This window comes from Protopterus annectens, chromosome 4.part1 (assembly GCF_019279795.1).
Source record: "Protopterus annectens isolate FY-2018-M chromosome 4.part1, PAN1.0, whole genome shotgun sequence".
Taxonomy (NCBI): Eukaryota; Metazoa; Chordata; order Ceratodontiformes; family Protopteridae; genus Protopterus; species Protopterus annectens.
The window spans coordinates 137825725-137843574 of NC_056734.1; the positions used below are offsets into that span (position 1 = coordinate 137825725).

At 40.3% G+C, this 17850-nt stretch overlaps 1 protein-coding gene across 4 annotated transcripts in view; it reads right to left on the bottom strand.

Annotated features, from left to right (window-relative positions):
- Positions 1-17850, bottom strand: part of PIK3CB (phosphatidylinositol-4,5-bisphosphate 3-kinase catalytic subunit beta) — a gene marked incomplete at its 3' end in the record, with an annotated part of 1563003 nt that overhangs the window by 688445 nt on the left and 856708 nt on the right. For all 4 annotated transcript variants that reach the window (XM_044070037.1, XM_044070038.1, XM_044070035.1 and 1 more), the window contains 1 exon segment: positions 5862-5915. In XM_044070037.1, coding sequence (XP_043925972.1) covers positions 5862-5915 — 54 coding nt within the window.

The following is a 17850-nucleotide window of genomic DNA, read 5'->3' on the forward strand; positions in this document are numbered from 1 at the left end:
TGGCCATCCTTAGCTGGTAATAGTTGCTCTCTTACTGTGTGGGTGAAGGCATGCACTGGATGCCCTGAGGTGATGCAGATGCTCACACCAGCCATCAGGGGCATGGCCAATGCGTCATAAAAATGCCTTCATGGCTGCGATGATGGTCCGTTCTGGCTAGCTGTCATCTCTGTGCTGGGGATAGCATTACAGGGATAGAATGCATTCAAAACTGATAGCGGAAGCTTGATGCCTGGCAGTTATGGAGGAAAACAAATAAATCCCCCCAGCCAAGTAAGGCTGCTTTTTGCAGTACCATGACTGGGTCTGATGCCATGCTGTAAATCTAACAATATTCAGATTTATGGGATACTTTTTTATAGGAATTTATTGAGCAAACAACAATTCGAATATACATACATATATACATATGGAAATGCCACACAATAACATACTTGATATTAGTCATATATAAAGAGAAAAACTTGAACAGTTAACCATAACCACACTAAAAGAAAGTCTCTAGAATAAGCAATGCTTATAAATACATAGAGGTAGACAATTGTCTTGCATCTAATCTTATATACAATTTAACAAGCATTCCTAGTTACAACTTACTGACAAACGTAAAAAGTTCTACTATTCATTTTGATTTCCTCATTGACCAGTCTGAATGCTATTTTTTTTTTTTATTCCCCGTACAGAGGTCCTTCAAGGAAAACAGCTTTGGGGTTTTCCACTTAGAAGCTACACAAGTACAAACTACAACAGCCACAATAACCAAAAGGACAAACTGTATTTGTCTTTGAAGTATTAACACTGAGCTGGGAAAGAAGAAAGATTTTATCATCCATGGAATATGTAAATTAATTCTCCCATAAAGCACTGACCAGAAGCTGCCCAATAGCTTATTTGCCAAGGCACACACCTGAACTTTATGATTTTGAGAGGGATCTGAATTTTCACATGCATCGCAACTATAGGAATGTATGAATTCAAGGTGCAGGCTGAACTCAAGTGTTTAACAACTTCTGAAAACCTAGTATATAAATTTTTCATGAAAATAAAGCACACGTTTAACTTTTTAATATAGAGTATACTTTCCTTTGACACACTGGGATTAAGTTTATTACAAAAATTCTGAAAATCAATGCATAATTTGTTTCTGTCAGGGAAGAGGATAATTTTATAAATCAATGATGCTTTAAATAAATGTTGATTACCTTGGACCCCAGCTTCAATTCTGCATTAATCCAAAAAGGGAAAAAAGTGCTTTGGATATATTGCCCATATTCAGAAGTTAAAATTACATGGCTCAGACTTGTGTAATGTCAAATATCAACATTAGGCATATTCCACTTTTTTTAAGGTATCAAATGATCTTACTTTATTTTGATTATATTCCACTTCCACAAGTTCGTGCAACCATAATAATGCCCTACTCTCCCAATCCGGTAATGGTACTTTTGCAGAGCCTATACCCCAATGAGGAAAGCCTGAGAGAGGAACTGCTGTACCTCAAACATCCTTTGAGTGAAAATTATTATACAGGTGCCTTAAAGCACTGTGTGCATGCAAAAATGAGTCCCACTCTGTCAAAGAATTCAGTAATTTAGTAGGGTACCAACTAAGTGCCCAAAGAGAATGACACTTTAGGAGTTTATCTTCAATTTGTGCTCAAAATGGGGGATTATTCTGTTGTATTGTAAACAAATTATATAAAGGAAAAACAGCCTGGACGTATCTTTTAAACTCGAGAAGCTCAAGACCAAAATCAAACTGATTGGCATAAGTAAAAAATAAGGGTCTATATTATAACATCGAAGTCTCAAAACTTGCACTGTTACAACATCAAACCCAAAACCACGAAAGCATAAAACCCTGAAAACTGAAAACACCGATTTTTTTCCCTGGGAAAAAAAATCGCTGTTCCAGTACAAAAACACGAAACACACAAGCTGTTTCTCATGCAGGGGGCTTTGCCCCCATACCCCCCAACGTGGGGGGCTGTGCCCTCCACACACACCCTACTTAAATACACAAACTCTGAGATCACACCACAGTGGAGGAAATAGCGAAGCTGCAGAAATGGCCCACCAAATTCTTTCCCTGGGAAAGAATTCGATGTTCCGCGGCTTCGATATTGTCAGTCTTCGAGGTTTTGGGTTCGATGTTATAACATTCGAAGTTTTGAGACTTTGATGTTATAATATAGGCCCAAAAATAAGAGACTCTGCACCTTTTAGTATCTCTAATATAACTAGGTATCAGATTTACTATTTTGTTTAACCATATATTACTTTTGGGAACTGGAATATGTTGAAAAACAATGAAAAATAATGGAATCACGAACTGTAGTTACCTGCCCATTTAATTGAAGACAAACATTTCTAGCTATGAAAAAATATAAGCTTTCTCCCAGATCTGGTTTCAAATTAAGTTTGAGCATTTTAGTGTATCCAAGATGTAAGAAAATACCCATATACTTGGGGATGATGGAAACCAAGGAATAGGAGATGATCCAGTATCATAAGCATATGAATTAAAAGGAATGACTCCTAACTTACTAAGACTCCACCTAAGCCCTGTATGGTTACCAAAGGTTTCTATTAGGTCCAAAAATAGTGGGAGCTCGTCTCAGGGATTTTGAAATAATAGAAGACAATTAAATGTAAACTTTATGACTAAGTTTTTATAACCCTCAGAATTCAGCCATTTCAATCCTGGGATTTACAAATAATCCAGTTAAAGGGCTTGACCACCAACAGAAAAAAGGGGTGAGAAGGGACATCCTTTTCTAGTAATTCTTTCTAAAGAGAGTTCTTCTAAGAGTAGATCATTTTTAATACTCTACATTTAAGGGAGCTATTAAAGAATTGTACAGCCCTAATAAAGCCCAGAGGAAACTGCAGACTTCCCACATAGATTTATGAAATACTGCAGCAGCAGCTGGTGAATGATCACCTTTATGAACTGGTAAAAGTAGTGTTTGTTTCCTTATGGCGAGAACCTGACCTTCTCTGACACAGTTATTTATTTTTAAGGAAAAATTAGCTGAGATCTCCAGAAATTCTCAGTATAGTCAGAGGCAAAAGACTTGAGTTTATTCAAAAAATTTGAATACCAACTCAGGTAGCTAGTACAGTGTGTAAAAGGCAGTAGCTGGGAATAATTAGGCAAACAAATTCATTCTGTTGTCACATACTGAGTTTTTAACACATTCATTAAAGTACTAGAGAAGTGAGGAGCAACTTCATTGTCAGTTAAGTAAGGAACGTGTAATGTTGACATACATTCGGGATGCAGCAGCTTATCAATGCTCAAGTCATGTGGAATACTGGAATATGGATAGTAGTAGTATTCAAGAAAGTTGTTTTACTAGCTAGTACTATAGACTTCACCCACTTACATGATTCAGAGTTTTTCCTTTTTCTCCCCTACTTTCATCCTTACAGCCATCTCAGTGATGCACGTCCTTCTTAGGGTCTAAAAACCACTTCAACCTATGGCCAGATTAATAACTCTTTGCTAAGGCCAGCGATGATCCTAAGGGTATTTCCAGGGGGCACACTGTCTAACATCCACCCCACCCAAGTTTTCACATTAAGCCTATTCCAAAGTGTTCTCCTCCAGCTAGATATATGACCTGACAACTTCCGTGGGGTCATGCATTGGACAGACTGCACCATTCTACTCCTCACCTCCACAAGAAAATGACCTCAGCATGTTCCTTTGCCCCTCAGCTGTGGCACATTGAGGAAGGCATCCCAGCCTCAACCAGGAAGCTCCAAATGCTGTGTGTGCCCATGCCCCCCCCCCCCCAGGATGGGTGTGTCCATTCTCCCTGCCACTCTATCAGTCTCCCTGGCTGCTAATTTGTAGGGTGTGTGCATCATGTGAAAGTGTGTTTGTGACTGCTTGGGTATTGTTACATAGCAGGTCAAAAGACCTCTGGATACAGCACTAACCCATCAAATAATCAAGGTATTCATGAACAGATCAGTGGATTTCTGGGTATAGCAGTAACCTATCATGCAACCAATGTCTCTGTGGTGCTTCACAGGAGCCTTTCATTAGTGTGGAGCTGTGGTTGTGGCATCCCTGGGTGTCTCTGTACAGCAGATCAAAGGACCTCTAGATATAAAAGTAGCCCACAAGATAATTAAGTTATTATTTAGTCTAGCTGGATAACAGATTAGGAGACCTTATGGATACAACAGTAACCCACCAGACAACTAAGGTCTCTACAGTGGGTGACAGAAGGGTCTGATCACAGTGTGTAATTGTGACTGTGGACACCTTGTTCTTGCTCAGCAGATTAGCAGGCATTCTGCTTATAAAATTAAAGCAAGAGATACTTGACTTACTAGTAACTTACTGACAATTCTGGACAAGACAGTAAAGGCAAATATATTAATACTGTTTTAATATGACTTCTAAAGAAAGACAGTTCAGCACAAATTTCATAGATAATTATTAGACTGTGACTAATAGTCTAATCAAACAGCAGTGTATTTTATGCCAGATATCTCTAATAAAATAAACCAGTTTGGTGACACAGAGGTTTTTGCTCTGAGGGGGGCCCAGCCAGACCAGGTTTGACTAGAAGGCTTACATGCTGGAGGAGGTGGCAGGGATGGCAATGAGCGATGCCAGGTCAAAGAACTGTGATAGGGGACAATGAAGAAGTGATGCCCAGTGGACAAGTGGATTTTTCAGCTCCATATGGCCACTTTTTAGTTTAACTAATTTTCATTTGATTGGTTAAATGGGCAATGTCTAAATTTTTTAGCTATAATCTCATACTTGAACTGCATTACACTCTTATCAATTCTGACATGAACTTTGCATATAGTTGTATATTTTTCTCCTGTAAATTATCTCTATTTTCGTATTCTGATTTATTCCCAAATGTACAGTGCTTAGGTTTAAAGACTTTGACAAACACAGACTAACTGACAGCGGCACTGTGGCATAGTAGTTAGCCCTGCTGCCTCAAACGAACTTGGTTCTCCATTTCAGTCCCTGATCAGTTTGCCTTCAGTGTGGATTTTTTATGTCTTCACTGTGACTTTTTGGGTTTTCACTGGCTGCACTGCTTTCCTTTCATATCCCAAGCAAATGCCATAGGTGAAACGGAAATCCTCAGAGTTTCCCAATACGTATGTGTGTCATGTGGTAGTAGGTTTGTGTGCCCTGTGATGCACTGACATTTTATCCTGGATTTGTTTTTATGTCATGCTCACAGTGAATTCCTGCAAGTACTCCAGCTCTTCCATGACCTTAAACTGAATAATGTGATATCAGAAAATGAAACAAGCAATAATGTCTTATACTGGTGTACATTATTGTGAAGATATAATACATGCCCACAGATGTTCTTTGGCCTGACACTGCAGGGAGAGGGTCTCCACACCCTGTAATGGTATTATTTCCACAACAACACACAACCTGTCAGGCATTACTGCTTGACCTTCCACAGCTTCCTTGACAGAATTTCCGATGTTAGGGTACTGGGCTTCTTTCCTCACTTTTTCATTTTTTTATCATTAAGTACTGGATGGTAAAGGTACATCCAGTTTTCAATCTGAATTGTCTTTTTAAGAAGGTCTGCATATCACTGGTATTCTTGGATACCTCCATAACAGGACTATAAAGAGAGTTACAGAGTTATTCCAAATATCTCAAACATGGATGTAAAATAAAAATGGCCGCATAACGGAACCCTACTGTGCCCCAAGCTGTGATCCTTATCTGTGCAAAAATCAAAATTTCATCATACTTTTGGACTTCTGCTTCAGAGGAAGACAGGCATTTTGCTTACATTGAACTTCTTTGGTATATGAATTAGCATGAAGTTATTTGCTGTGCTTGATACTTACAGACATGGATACAGAGTCACTGCTTCTTGCAATTTCAGCAGCTTTTTCAAGTATCTAGAAAAAAAAAAACAACAAGGTTTACACAAGAAAAATCAAAGAATTATACTACAAAATTGTTATACATTTTTGCAGACTTTTGGCATACAAAGAAGCTACATTCCAAATGTCAGCAAAACATTATATAATGCATAAAAAAATTAACACAGCACACTAACATTAACCCAACAGTCTGTAATTAATAAAATACGCATCCTTAATAATCCTGTCTATTTAAAAACACAATTAATGAAGTTCACTTAGCCGGTTTATGAAAACTCAGCTCAAAGGCGTGTCTTTTTAGGCTCTTACTTAGTGGATATTTAATTTTACACTTGCCATCCACAAGCAGTGAATGAACATGCAGCAGTAACACAAATCAAAATGTCCGTTTAAACATTTTCAATACAAAGTGCACTTTTCTAATTCTGGATGTACTCTCTGACAACAGTCTACTTGACTTTTGTTGTCTGGGTCATAATCTGAGGCTTCAGGTATAAGCAAAATGTAACAGGTTATGCAGCTGTAAGAAATTATGCATGAAGTAGAAGGCAAACTATTTCATTCTAGAAGTGGGCAGGTTTTCTATTTAGCTGAAGAACATATTTTGATTTTTTTTTCCCAAAAGGCAAAACCATAGTAGTCTTGAGCTATTTTATTCAGTTGAGGTTGAGAGGTATACTCTGATCGTGAATGAAGACAGGTCCACAGAAAACTTATTTTATCATAGTCTAAACATATACTTAAAGCCAAAGAAAGACTGGCACCAAAACAGCGTCAAAACACACAGTCTAGATGAAACAAGTCACGCCTCCACTGAACACACTAAGTTCCGGGACACTACTAAACAAGCCACGTGCACGCATAAAGCCAAATACCTCAAATCAAATCTCCCTTCTTTACTTCAACAAACAGTTCTGCATGAAATAAGCTACACCTCCAGCAGAAATCCATCAAAACGGCTTTTATTTATTGGCCATAGTCCTTGGTATACTGGGAATACATTCTACCCTTCAACTTTTCCAGAATCACAAGCAAACAAATTGCATGTCTACTAAAAGAGAGATTCCTCTGGATTTTCCCTTTGGTCCTAATAACGTCTGCCTTTGCTTTTCCTATCACTAAAGATATTGTAGGGCACCCAAGTATATGACAAAGTTCAGACAGTTTGGGATATCTGACATGAGAATGACTGCACAGGTATTTTATACACCAAAGGACTTCAAAGTCCCTTATCCCAATTGGGAAGTAGGTGCTGTAAAAGTGAAGGGAAATAAAGAGGAAACTAGAATATGTATTTTGGGAGTATTCAGACTTGAGTCATTTCAAAGACACTTTAGCATGATTCTAAAGAAATGTTAGAGGAACAAACTGTAGTAACTAAAGAGATGGTTTTGGAGTTATGTTTAGGGCTAGTAGTGCCAAGCCACAGTAAGAGATGAAGATTAATGCTATTGACAGCAAAAAAGGAGAAAATAGAAAGTAAAGGCCAAACCATTTGTACTGAGCATTGCAAAATAATTTAAAGCAAAGGGAACATAAAGTGCAGAAAAATAACTGGCATTTTTGGAATCAATATATACAAAATACTAACCACGAATGACTAATATGATGCTGTAAGTGTATCATACTTAAGTGTTTTCTTTACTCAAAGGGTTATCTTTACTTGACATGTCACGTTTCTGTGAAAAGAAAACATGTTCCAAAACAACAGCCTTTAAAACATTTAGATTTTCAGAATAAAAAGTAGAAACATGTCATGTCAAAAGACTTCCCATTACATGACGACAAATGCTGCAGACATAGTACTATGCTTCTCTGATGACAAATAGCCCATATGAGCATGTCAGAGCATTCACTACTACTATAATATTGCAAAGATAAGTTCTGATGGCTGTATATGCTACACTAATATTGTTAAGATTAGGGCAAACAATTTTGCACATGTAACAGCTGCCACAAGTGCCTTCCTATGGCCTAATGCTCAACCTCACCCATACAGAGGAATTAAAGTGTCTGGGAATAGGGTTAACACCTGTCCCTGAAGGACAGTCCCTATATGAGCACTTGTAGCCAGTTAAAAAACAAATGAAATGACAAATGTACCATGAATTCAGGACAAAATATATTTCTAAGTTTCCTCAAATAGCTTGTCCTGCGATTATAGGGCATTTTTTTTAGTTTCCTCAGAATCACCTTAATGTGATTCAAAACAATAAAAATAACTTAAAATCAGCAACAGTACATTTATTTAGCATCATTGTAAAATTCACTCCTTACCACTTGTTGCGCAAATAGTTTGTTCTGCAAAATGTCTTGTTTCCCTAATGTCTCACTTTGGGCATATGACAAGAAAACAAACCTAGCTGTAAAACAACTGGTTACAAATGTTTTCCTCTTATGGAAAAAAAAAAAAAACAGAACTATGAGTAAGATGTGAATTCAAGAATTTGTCTAGTAAACACATTTCAAACATCCTTTAACTATCTTAAGCAGATACTCAGTGTGAACATTGTATTTGGACAAAAAAGTAAAATGAACTTGCGTTTCACAGACATGATTACTACTACTATCACAGTTAGCAAATTGTCTATATTCTGCATCATTTCGTAAAACTTCCTGGATTGGTTTGCTTACATGTTTTATAGTAAGCAGATAAAAAAATACTATAACAAATGATTACTTAATATTATAAAAGGTAACAATTCTACTGGAGAAGCTCTCTACGCTAACTGCACAGCCAAACTTTGGAATTCACTTCCTCTAAATATAAAAACAATCACAAACACAACAAAGCTCAAAGACATTTTTAAAACACACTTACCTGGATATGCTCTTGCTCTAATACACCCTAACCAAAAGAGCTTCTATCTTAACAGGGCCAGGATCTTCTTTAATTTTTTTTTTTCAAAACACCTAATACAGAACTACTCCTATTATAACTACCATATACATCTGCTATAGTTTTCTTTTTGTAACTTATAATCACTGAATAATGTTAAACTGAAATGTTACATTCTAGATAATTGTCTTACCTTGTATTTGTCATATGTTGTCTACCTTATCTGTATCATAAAAAAATGAATTACTGTTTAACACAATGTTGTATTAATGTCGGTCAGATTTTATGTGGAAATGTTCTCCCAAGGCCTCAGCTGAAAAAGGACACTTTGTCCAGTTGGACTTTTACCGGTAAACACATGTAAAATAAAATAAATAAAAATAAATAACCTCTTCTACAAATATCTCTGACACCAGAAGCTTCCTTTAAAAAGGCTTCCCTCAAACTACAGACAATATGTGCTTTAGACCCATAGAGAAAATACTTAAATCCAAAAAAAATAATTGAGGTTGCATGAATACTGTATGTGAAATTGAACCCAATCTATTTTGGGTGATACCATATGAATAAACTATTCAGCAAGCTTTGTGCTCCCTTTACATATAAAACAAGTCATCTGTAAAGTTAGAATAACACTTCCTAATTTTTGTAAAACTCATGTATGTAAATATATTTTATTTCATAGAGGCCAGTCACCAGGTTGGCACATGACTGGGGCAAAAAGACCACCACTGTCTGTCTAACTGGCTTTTGCAATACTTAATAAAAAAAAGAAAAAAAAAAGTAAAAATAAATTAAAAAAATATGTATCAACTGCAGAACTGCTCAAAACATGCTTCAGAACTGTCATACCAAATGTAAGTTGCTGCAACAGTGAATACACTCGAACATCTACATTTATGGTAAGTATACACAACTGCACTATGTTCTTCGTGTTTCACTGTTGCAGTCATCACACTTGGGTGGATTCCCAAAGCTGAAGAAGAGTGGAGGCAGTCAAGAAGTGTTAGGGCTGGCTAGAATGCCCTGCAGGATTGCTGTTGCAAAGCCTGCCCTAGATTTGGAGAACATAGGCAAATGGTAGTGCTTGGTGAAAGTGGGTACTGAACTTCAGGTAGTAGCTTCCAGGATGTCCCTGATAGGGACTCCTCTGAGAAATGCTGTAGAGGTAGATGTTGCCCTAGTGGAATGTGTTCTGACCCCCTGTGGGGTTGGTTTCCCATGGTGCTTGTAGCAGAAATGGATGAAATGTGCTATCCTTTTAGATATTGTTTGCTTAGAAATGGCTTTGCCCTCTGCCCCTGTTGCAAAGCTGACTAATAACTGGTCTGATTTTCTGAAGGCCTTAGTTCTATCCAGGTAAAATCCTGAGCTGTCTGTGCACATCCAAGGAGTGCAAGATCCTTTCCCCTTTATTCTGAGGATTAGGGAAAAAGGTTGGCTAATGTATGGATTGATTGAGGGCCACAATGGATACTACTTTAGGCATAAAAGAAGGGTTTGTCCTGAGAGAGACCCTGTCAGAATGGAATATAATGAAGGGTTCCACAACCATAAGTGCTTGTAGTTCAGACACTCTTCTAGCTGAAGTGATGGCTAGAAGGAATGCTGTTTTCCAAGAGAGGAATTTTAAGTCTGCTGATGCTGCAGGCTCAAAGGGTGGACGTGTGAGCTTTTCCAGTACAAAGTTAAGGTCCCAAGCAGGGGTGGATGCTCTCCTTGGTGGCCTTAAGTTGTTTGCCCCTCCGAGGAACTGTTTGATAAGAAGGTGCGAGAAGAGAGGTCGCTCAGTGATGTAATGAGCCAAAATGGCTGAGGCATGTATCTTAATGGAAGAGAAGGACAGGCCTTTGTGGAGTAGACCTGCTAAGTAATCCAGAATTAAAGGCAGGGAGGGGCAGAGTTGTGTCCTCTCCTTTAGATAGGCTCCAGGAGCAGTATCTTTTCCACTTATCCGCATAGGATTCCCTTGGACTGGGTCTTCTGGCTTCAAGAATGACGTCCAGCACCTGTTTGCTTAGAACTGCTGGGACAGGATTCAAGGGATAAGCCAGACTGCAAGATTTAGGGTTTGCAGTTGCAGATGTAAAATCTACTCCTGCTCAGAGATCAGGGTAGGGTTCTGGTGTAGATGCCATGGTGGCACCGATGTCAGACTGCACAGTACCAGTGGGTACCAGTGCTGGCGTGGCCAGTCTGGGGCAATCAGAATTGTCCTTGGACTGTCCGGTCTTACTTTGAGTAATACTCTTGACAGAAGGGGCAGAGGTGGGAATACATAAATTGAGAGATTTACCCACTGAAAGGATAGGGCATCCACTTTCCAGGCCCTGCTGTGAGGGTTCCTGGTGCAGAATCTGCTGAGCTGGTGGTTGTAGGGGGAGGCAAAAAGGTCCACCTCTGGGGTCCCCCATTTCTGAATCAGAAGATTGAAGGTGCTGGGCTCTAACTGCCACTCATGTGGGTCTAGGAGATTTCTGCTTAAGTCGTCTGCCAGTGAATTTTGTTTGCCTGGCAGGAATTGAGCTTGCAGATGGACTTGCATGTCCAATGCCATGTTCCACAGAGCTATGGCTAGACTGCAGAGTGGGTAGGAATGGGTTCTCCCCTGCTTGTTGATGTACCACATAACTGTTGTGTTGTCTGTTTTTATTAGAGGAAAGAGAAGGGATATGAAAGCTGTCAGGGCATTCTGCACAGCTAGCATCTCTTTTTGGTTGATGTGCAGATGAATTTGACTTGGGGCTCCAGTGGCCCTGAATGCATTTGCCGTCCATGTGTGCTCCTCAGGCATAGTCGGATACATCTGTGGTTAGGGCCTGGATGGTGTGGGGTTGAGTAAAGGGCAGTCCCTTGGTGTGGTTGCATGCTTCTGCCCACCAAAGGAACTCTGTCCTTAGACAGGGTATGATAGAAATGACTGTTTCTAGGTCCTGAGAATGTTGGCACCAAAGACGTTTCCTCATATGCATTCTTGCATATGGAATTAGCAGTATACATGAGGCCATGAACTCTAGGGCCTGCAGTATTTTTCTTGCAGATAGCTGGGTTCTTGTGGCCATTTGTTTGAAGTAGGCTGTCAGATAGACTTGTTTTTCTGAAGTGAGGGATGTCATCTGGGATGTTGTGTCCAAGCTTGCTCCCAGGAATACAATCTTTTGACTGGGTACCAGTTATGATTTCTTTTCGTTGATGGCGTACCCCGGGGAAGTGAGAAGGTTTTTCACAAATGTCAGATGCTGCAACAGCAATTCCTGACTGTCTGCCTGAATCAGGCAGTCATCTAAGTACGGGTAAATCTGGATATTTCTCTGCCTGCAGTATGCAATGGCTGGAGCCAGGCATTTTGTGAATACTATGGGCACAGTGGATAATCCAAAAGGAAGTGCAGACAACTGATAATGCATACATCTGGCCCTGAAAAGTAGATATTTCCTGCATGACTCACTTATAGGGATGTGCAGATAGGCTTCTTATAAGTCTAGGGTGACTAACCAGGCATCCTTGGCTAGCATAGGTAGAAGCTGTTGCAGGGTAAGCACTTCGAATTTTGGTACCACCAGAAAGGTGTTGAGAACTGAAAGATCCAGGATTGGACACAAAGAGCCCTCTTTTCTGGGTACCAGGAAGAGTATGGAATAGAATCCTTGACCTATCTGTTCCACTGGAAGTGGTTGAATAGCTCTGATGGAGATCAGGGATAGAACTTGGTTTTGAGCCTCTGCCCACTGATTTGGAGGAAGGTCTGGAAACCCTCTTGTGGTTGGCAGTAAGTGGAAGTAAAATTTGTACCCCTGGAATACAATGTTGAGGACCTATCGGTCTTGTGTGATGGACATCCAGTTTTTTGCATGAAGGGCAAGTTTAACTCCTAGGGGCACAAGCAATTGGGCAGAGGTGGGGAGTGGATTAGAGAAGTCATTGTGAGTTTTTTTTCTGTAAGGAGGTGGCTTACCACTCCCTGCTTTGGGGGTAGGGGGCAATCCATTGCTTAGATCTCTGCATACCCTGAGACTGTAGTCTGGGTGGTCTGTTTCCCCTGGGTCTGGTTTGAGATGGCCAGGTGGGGGCTGGAAAGCACCAGTGTTTGGAAGGGCAATGCCTACTGAATCTAGGGGGTTGCACTTCTAAGAATTCTTTAACAGTCTGCATAGACTTAGCTTTTTCTTCCATCTTTTTAAGAATCTCTTCTGCTTTGGTGTCGAAGAAACTGTCCTTTGTTCAAAGGAGCATCTAGTAACTTTGATTTGACATGGTCTGGCAAGGTCTGCTCCTTGAGCCAAGCATGTCTTCTCAATACAGAACCAGTGACTGCTGCCCGGCAAGATGCTTCTAGGGCATCAAAGCCACAATGAAAAGTATGCTTGCTGACTTGGCTTGCAGAGTGCATAAGCTCCTGCAATTCCTTATTTTCTGCACAGTCTGTAAAGGTGGTTACTTTTTGTTTAATAAGTTCCATAACATGTTGCTGGTGCTTCAGCATGTGAAACTGACAATTCAATGCCCTAACAGCAAGAGTAGCAGAGATATATACCCTTCTTACCCCATCTGTCCAAAGCTCTGGAATCACTTTCCAAGGGGGTGGGACTCTTGGCTATAGATCCCTTGATACCTTTAAGCCCCTGGGAAATGATCTCCGGGTCAGCAGTAAGATTCTTGAAAATAAATTTGTGAGTGTCAGGTACTCTGTAGTACCTGTCTGGTTTCCTAAGGGAAGCAGGTAAAGTATCAGAAATGAGAATGGATTCCATAAAATCATCATCAACTTCCAGGACAGGAAGTATTGCTAAAGGCCTGTGCTGTGGCAAATCTAGGAATTCTCTTAAGTCTCTTTTTGGACTGAGGATAGTCTTGGTATTATCAGTGGAAATGCTCTCTTAAAATATGTAAGGTTTCACCAAAAGAAAGATCCTCTGGAGGAGAGGCAGTGGGAATGGAATCCTCTGCATCTGAATCCTTATAAGCAGATAAGGGCATGTCTTTATAATCAGATACCTCAGAGTCATTGGACTCCTGGTCTGTTGAAGCTACAGGGGACTGGTCTCTTTTCCTCTTAGCAGAGGAAGGCTGATTTCCCCTAATCAGCATAATAAGGTTTTCTGCCATTCTAAGCATTTGTCGTTGTTGCATGGGAGGAGGTGTATGTGCTTTGGTCATCGATTTTCTAGGCGTAACGCATATTCTTGGCCTAAGAAACTCAGTAGTTTTAGATAAAGAAGCTGTCGGTTTCAGTCAAACATCGGTAGTGCGAAGAACTGCCTCAGAAGCCGGTGCCTGCACAGAAGCTCCGGACCCATCCAAGGTAGAGACATCCGCAGGTTTCATAGTCAAAGAACAGTCTCACGGCATACCAAATGGGTTTTGGTAGAGGCCTGAGAATCCATAGAAGGGGGCATCAGGGGCTGCGAAAGAACCTCCCTGAGTACCGGCAAACTGGTGACTAGCTTAACGGAAGCGTCGTCGGCAGCTTTGGACCTATGCTGTCTGTTTCTGTCTTTATCCTTACATTTTTTTTTGGAATATCGGTAGTCGGATGGCTTACTGAAGCAATTTCAGAATATGGAGATCGAGAGCAAAAGTATTTAGTGACAATGAGAGCCCAACGATGAATGGTTCGGGCATTGAACAAGGCACAAAACTGACAGCGAAGTTTGTTATGGTCTGGCCCTACACAGGTGATGCAGTAAGAATGAAAATCTGCGTGTAGTATTTGCTTTCCACAAGCAAGACAATTGTTAACTTTCTGACATTGGTTAGAGCAAGAAAAAAGGATCCCCAATGGGGTACTTAGCTTTAGAAGACTTCAGGATTATTCAATTTGTAAACGAAAATTCAGGTAGCAGCCGACCGGCATTTGCGAACTGCTTCTGCTTTGGGCTCCTCAGCAAGAAAGACTGATGTAATGGTGTCGGCTGCCTGTTTTTATACCCCTGACAACCTGTAGTCAGTCCTGGAGTGACAAAAACCGACCAGAAATACTAAGTCTCTGGTATTTGGGCCGACTGAGGGCTACCTGCAGGCAGATAACCCAAGTGTGATGGCTGCATCAGTGAAACACAAAGAACATCAAAGGTCTGCATTCACTTCAGGTTCACAGGGTGAAGTGGGTAAGCTTCTGTAAAATGAAGTAAAGGTCCCACTGAGGGACCAGTTGGTCTGTCTGTGGGCTTCAGGTAAAAAGCACCTTTAAGAAATACTATACTTACCCTGAAGTGATGCAGTCTAGATGCCCAAATGGAAATCTGGGGTTGGTGCCAAATGTACCTTTGTAGAAGAGTAGTTAAGGACTTCACAGAAGAGCCCCCCCCCCCCCAACACTAATACCTTATCCATGTTGGTCAAATTTAGAATTTGAGAAGTCAAGTTAACAGAATCAGGACACTGATGTCTCTGTGATGTCTGCTAGGTGGGTGAGTCACTAATCCTCTGAATGAAATGAGATGAAGGTGCCCATCTATAATGTGCAGGGTCAGAAGTGGCAAACTCAGCTGGTACAGCTTGATGGGTACTATCAAAATAATTCATTATTTTTTTTCTGCCCTGCTTACCACTCATCGGTTTCTAAGTTCCCCTATTGTTCTCTGTTCTAAAGCCAAAGAGAGGAACCCTAAGTAAGCGACTTTTTTAGAGGTTGCCTGAATGAGTTTAACAGCATCTATCACTCCACTGGTGACATTGTCTTGAGGCCAACAATGCAATCATAACTGATGTTGGCTACTCTGCATTTTACTGAATTAATGGTCTGCAGGGTGACATTTCTACTCTGCTCTTTCATATCTTTGAGGTGTTTACTGACACTATCAAATAGGAGGGGAGTTGACCTGGAAAAACAAAGTCTAAAATGTTACCTTGGTATCCTCCGAGAGGTCTGTCAGAGTGAGATAAGCATGATGGTACACTGCTTTGTTTAAACACTCAGATAATGAAGTCTGTTTTTTGGGTCTACAACCAAACAGGTCAACCCCTGGGTGGGAAAAGGTCCCATCTGCCTTCCTGGGCTCTAAGGCTAGCATTTTGGACTGTCCCAGGCTGCAATGAAGGCATCCTTTAAGATGTCCACCAAGGGTGGGAAAACCTAGAAGGAATAGGGAGCAGGCCTAGACTGTTGTAGTACTGGTGAGGCATGGACATGCATAAGTTATGTAAAAGACACCCCACTATTTTTCTACATATCCTTGGTATTACGTAAGATAATTGGAGTTTCAGCCTATAAAGGGCGAGTTAGTGCAATGTAGGAGTGCAAAGCCTCCTTGTCCACCCTTATTTCTGTGTGCTAACCCTAACCCTACCCCAAATCCCAATTCTACACATTACATTACTAATAACCCTTTCCCTAACAGTACCCACTATGCAAACAAAATGTGGCTGAAAGTTAAAGTTGCTTGTAGGTTTTTGTTACTCCACTGATCACAAAAGGAGTGTGATGCTGATGTGTTGGAATCAGTGTAATGTGTACTAATGTTACCACACATCGACAGTTAGTACTTAGAAACGCACACACACCAGTATGGTCTGTTCTTGTTATTTTCATACAGCCCATAGCCCTCTACTACAGGAGGTTTAAAGTCTAACACAGAAAAGACTCCAGCTTGACTAACTCTTTCTTGTAGTTTTTATTGAATGGTTTGCCTGCATGCCCTATTTATCTCCTGATTTATACATACATACATACGTACACATACATATGTGTATATATCTCCAAGTCCCTAGCAAGTGATCTGCAATACCATGGTGTTTGCATCAGGATCCATACCTTAAAACAGAAAAAGCTGTTGCCTCAACCTAGGGGGGACAGTCTTGGCAAACACCACACTGTGAAAGCAATGCCTTCTCAACCACCGATGGATAACAACAATGACTTTTATCCTTGAACTTTGCTACAAGGCTTGTAATCCGTGAGAATGGCAGAACAGAAATCAGGAACCTGCCATGCAAATAATGGAAAATACATTCAGCAATGCCTCCCCTTTCCGTTATACACTCTCAAAGACAGTGAATAAGGTGATTTCAAAGATGCCACACTTCCAGAAGACCAAGGACAGAAACATCAGCTTCTGAATCTGCAGCAGCAGGAAAGAGATGGAGGATATGGTCTGAGTCTGTCCACTCATTTACTTCACTAAGAATGTGGACTGCTAAAAGTAATGCTCCTATATATGGTCTACTGCCAGATGAGTACCCCCCTATGCCTACGGAGATTTCACAAGGCAGACTGGCTGTCTGACCATATAAGGAAATACGTCAGAAGCAACTTTACTTCCATGGCCTTCAGTGGCAGGATAACCACCAATAGCTCCAAACTGGATGAATTCTTCAGGGGGGATCTACACTTCAAAAGTACTTTAGTACTTTGCAAAGGTTTTTCAAGCTGCAGTAAACTCAAAGAACCTTACCCCATCAACAGTCCCAGAGAGGAATCAGGAAAGCTGCATTGCCGCTAGTGTGGCCATCTTCTAGGGCAACACAGCCAAGACTAGATGATGCCGCAACATCTTCCTTGGACAGAAGTTGACAGCTTCCTTTTTTGATCTTTGCCACTATGATACACTTGTGTGCCAAAAATAAGATGTTTTAGTTGGTCATTTCACCTGCTATCCTACAAGTCTGTAATGACTGCCACTCCTTATATGGCTTAAGATGAACCAAGTGAATACATTCATATAGATAACCAAACCTCAGAACACTGACCGAAAACTTTCCACTTCTCAAATATGTTTTTAGTCACTTCTATTATACACACAGTTAAGTTCCCACACAGTTTACTTCATTTTTAATTTGTATTTACTTTGTGGTTACTGCACATGGAAATCATTTCACTTTAGTAAGCTAGTTTATTACTACTGAAGAACTTGTGTTTTATGGTATGTGCTCTCACGCACTCAAACAGAACACAGCATTTTAGTTACACTTGTCAGTACATTATCCAGATCATGTACAGTCAAAGTAAGTAACACTTAAACAATTTGCAGTTCCCCCTCCTCCCTCAATAACAATTTACTTAATTTCTACAAACTGACAGTAATACAGAACACAATGAAGTACATAACTGTAACAAAACCCAGTACACACAGACTTATTGGCATTTGTTATTTACCCCTCACTACAGCCAAA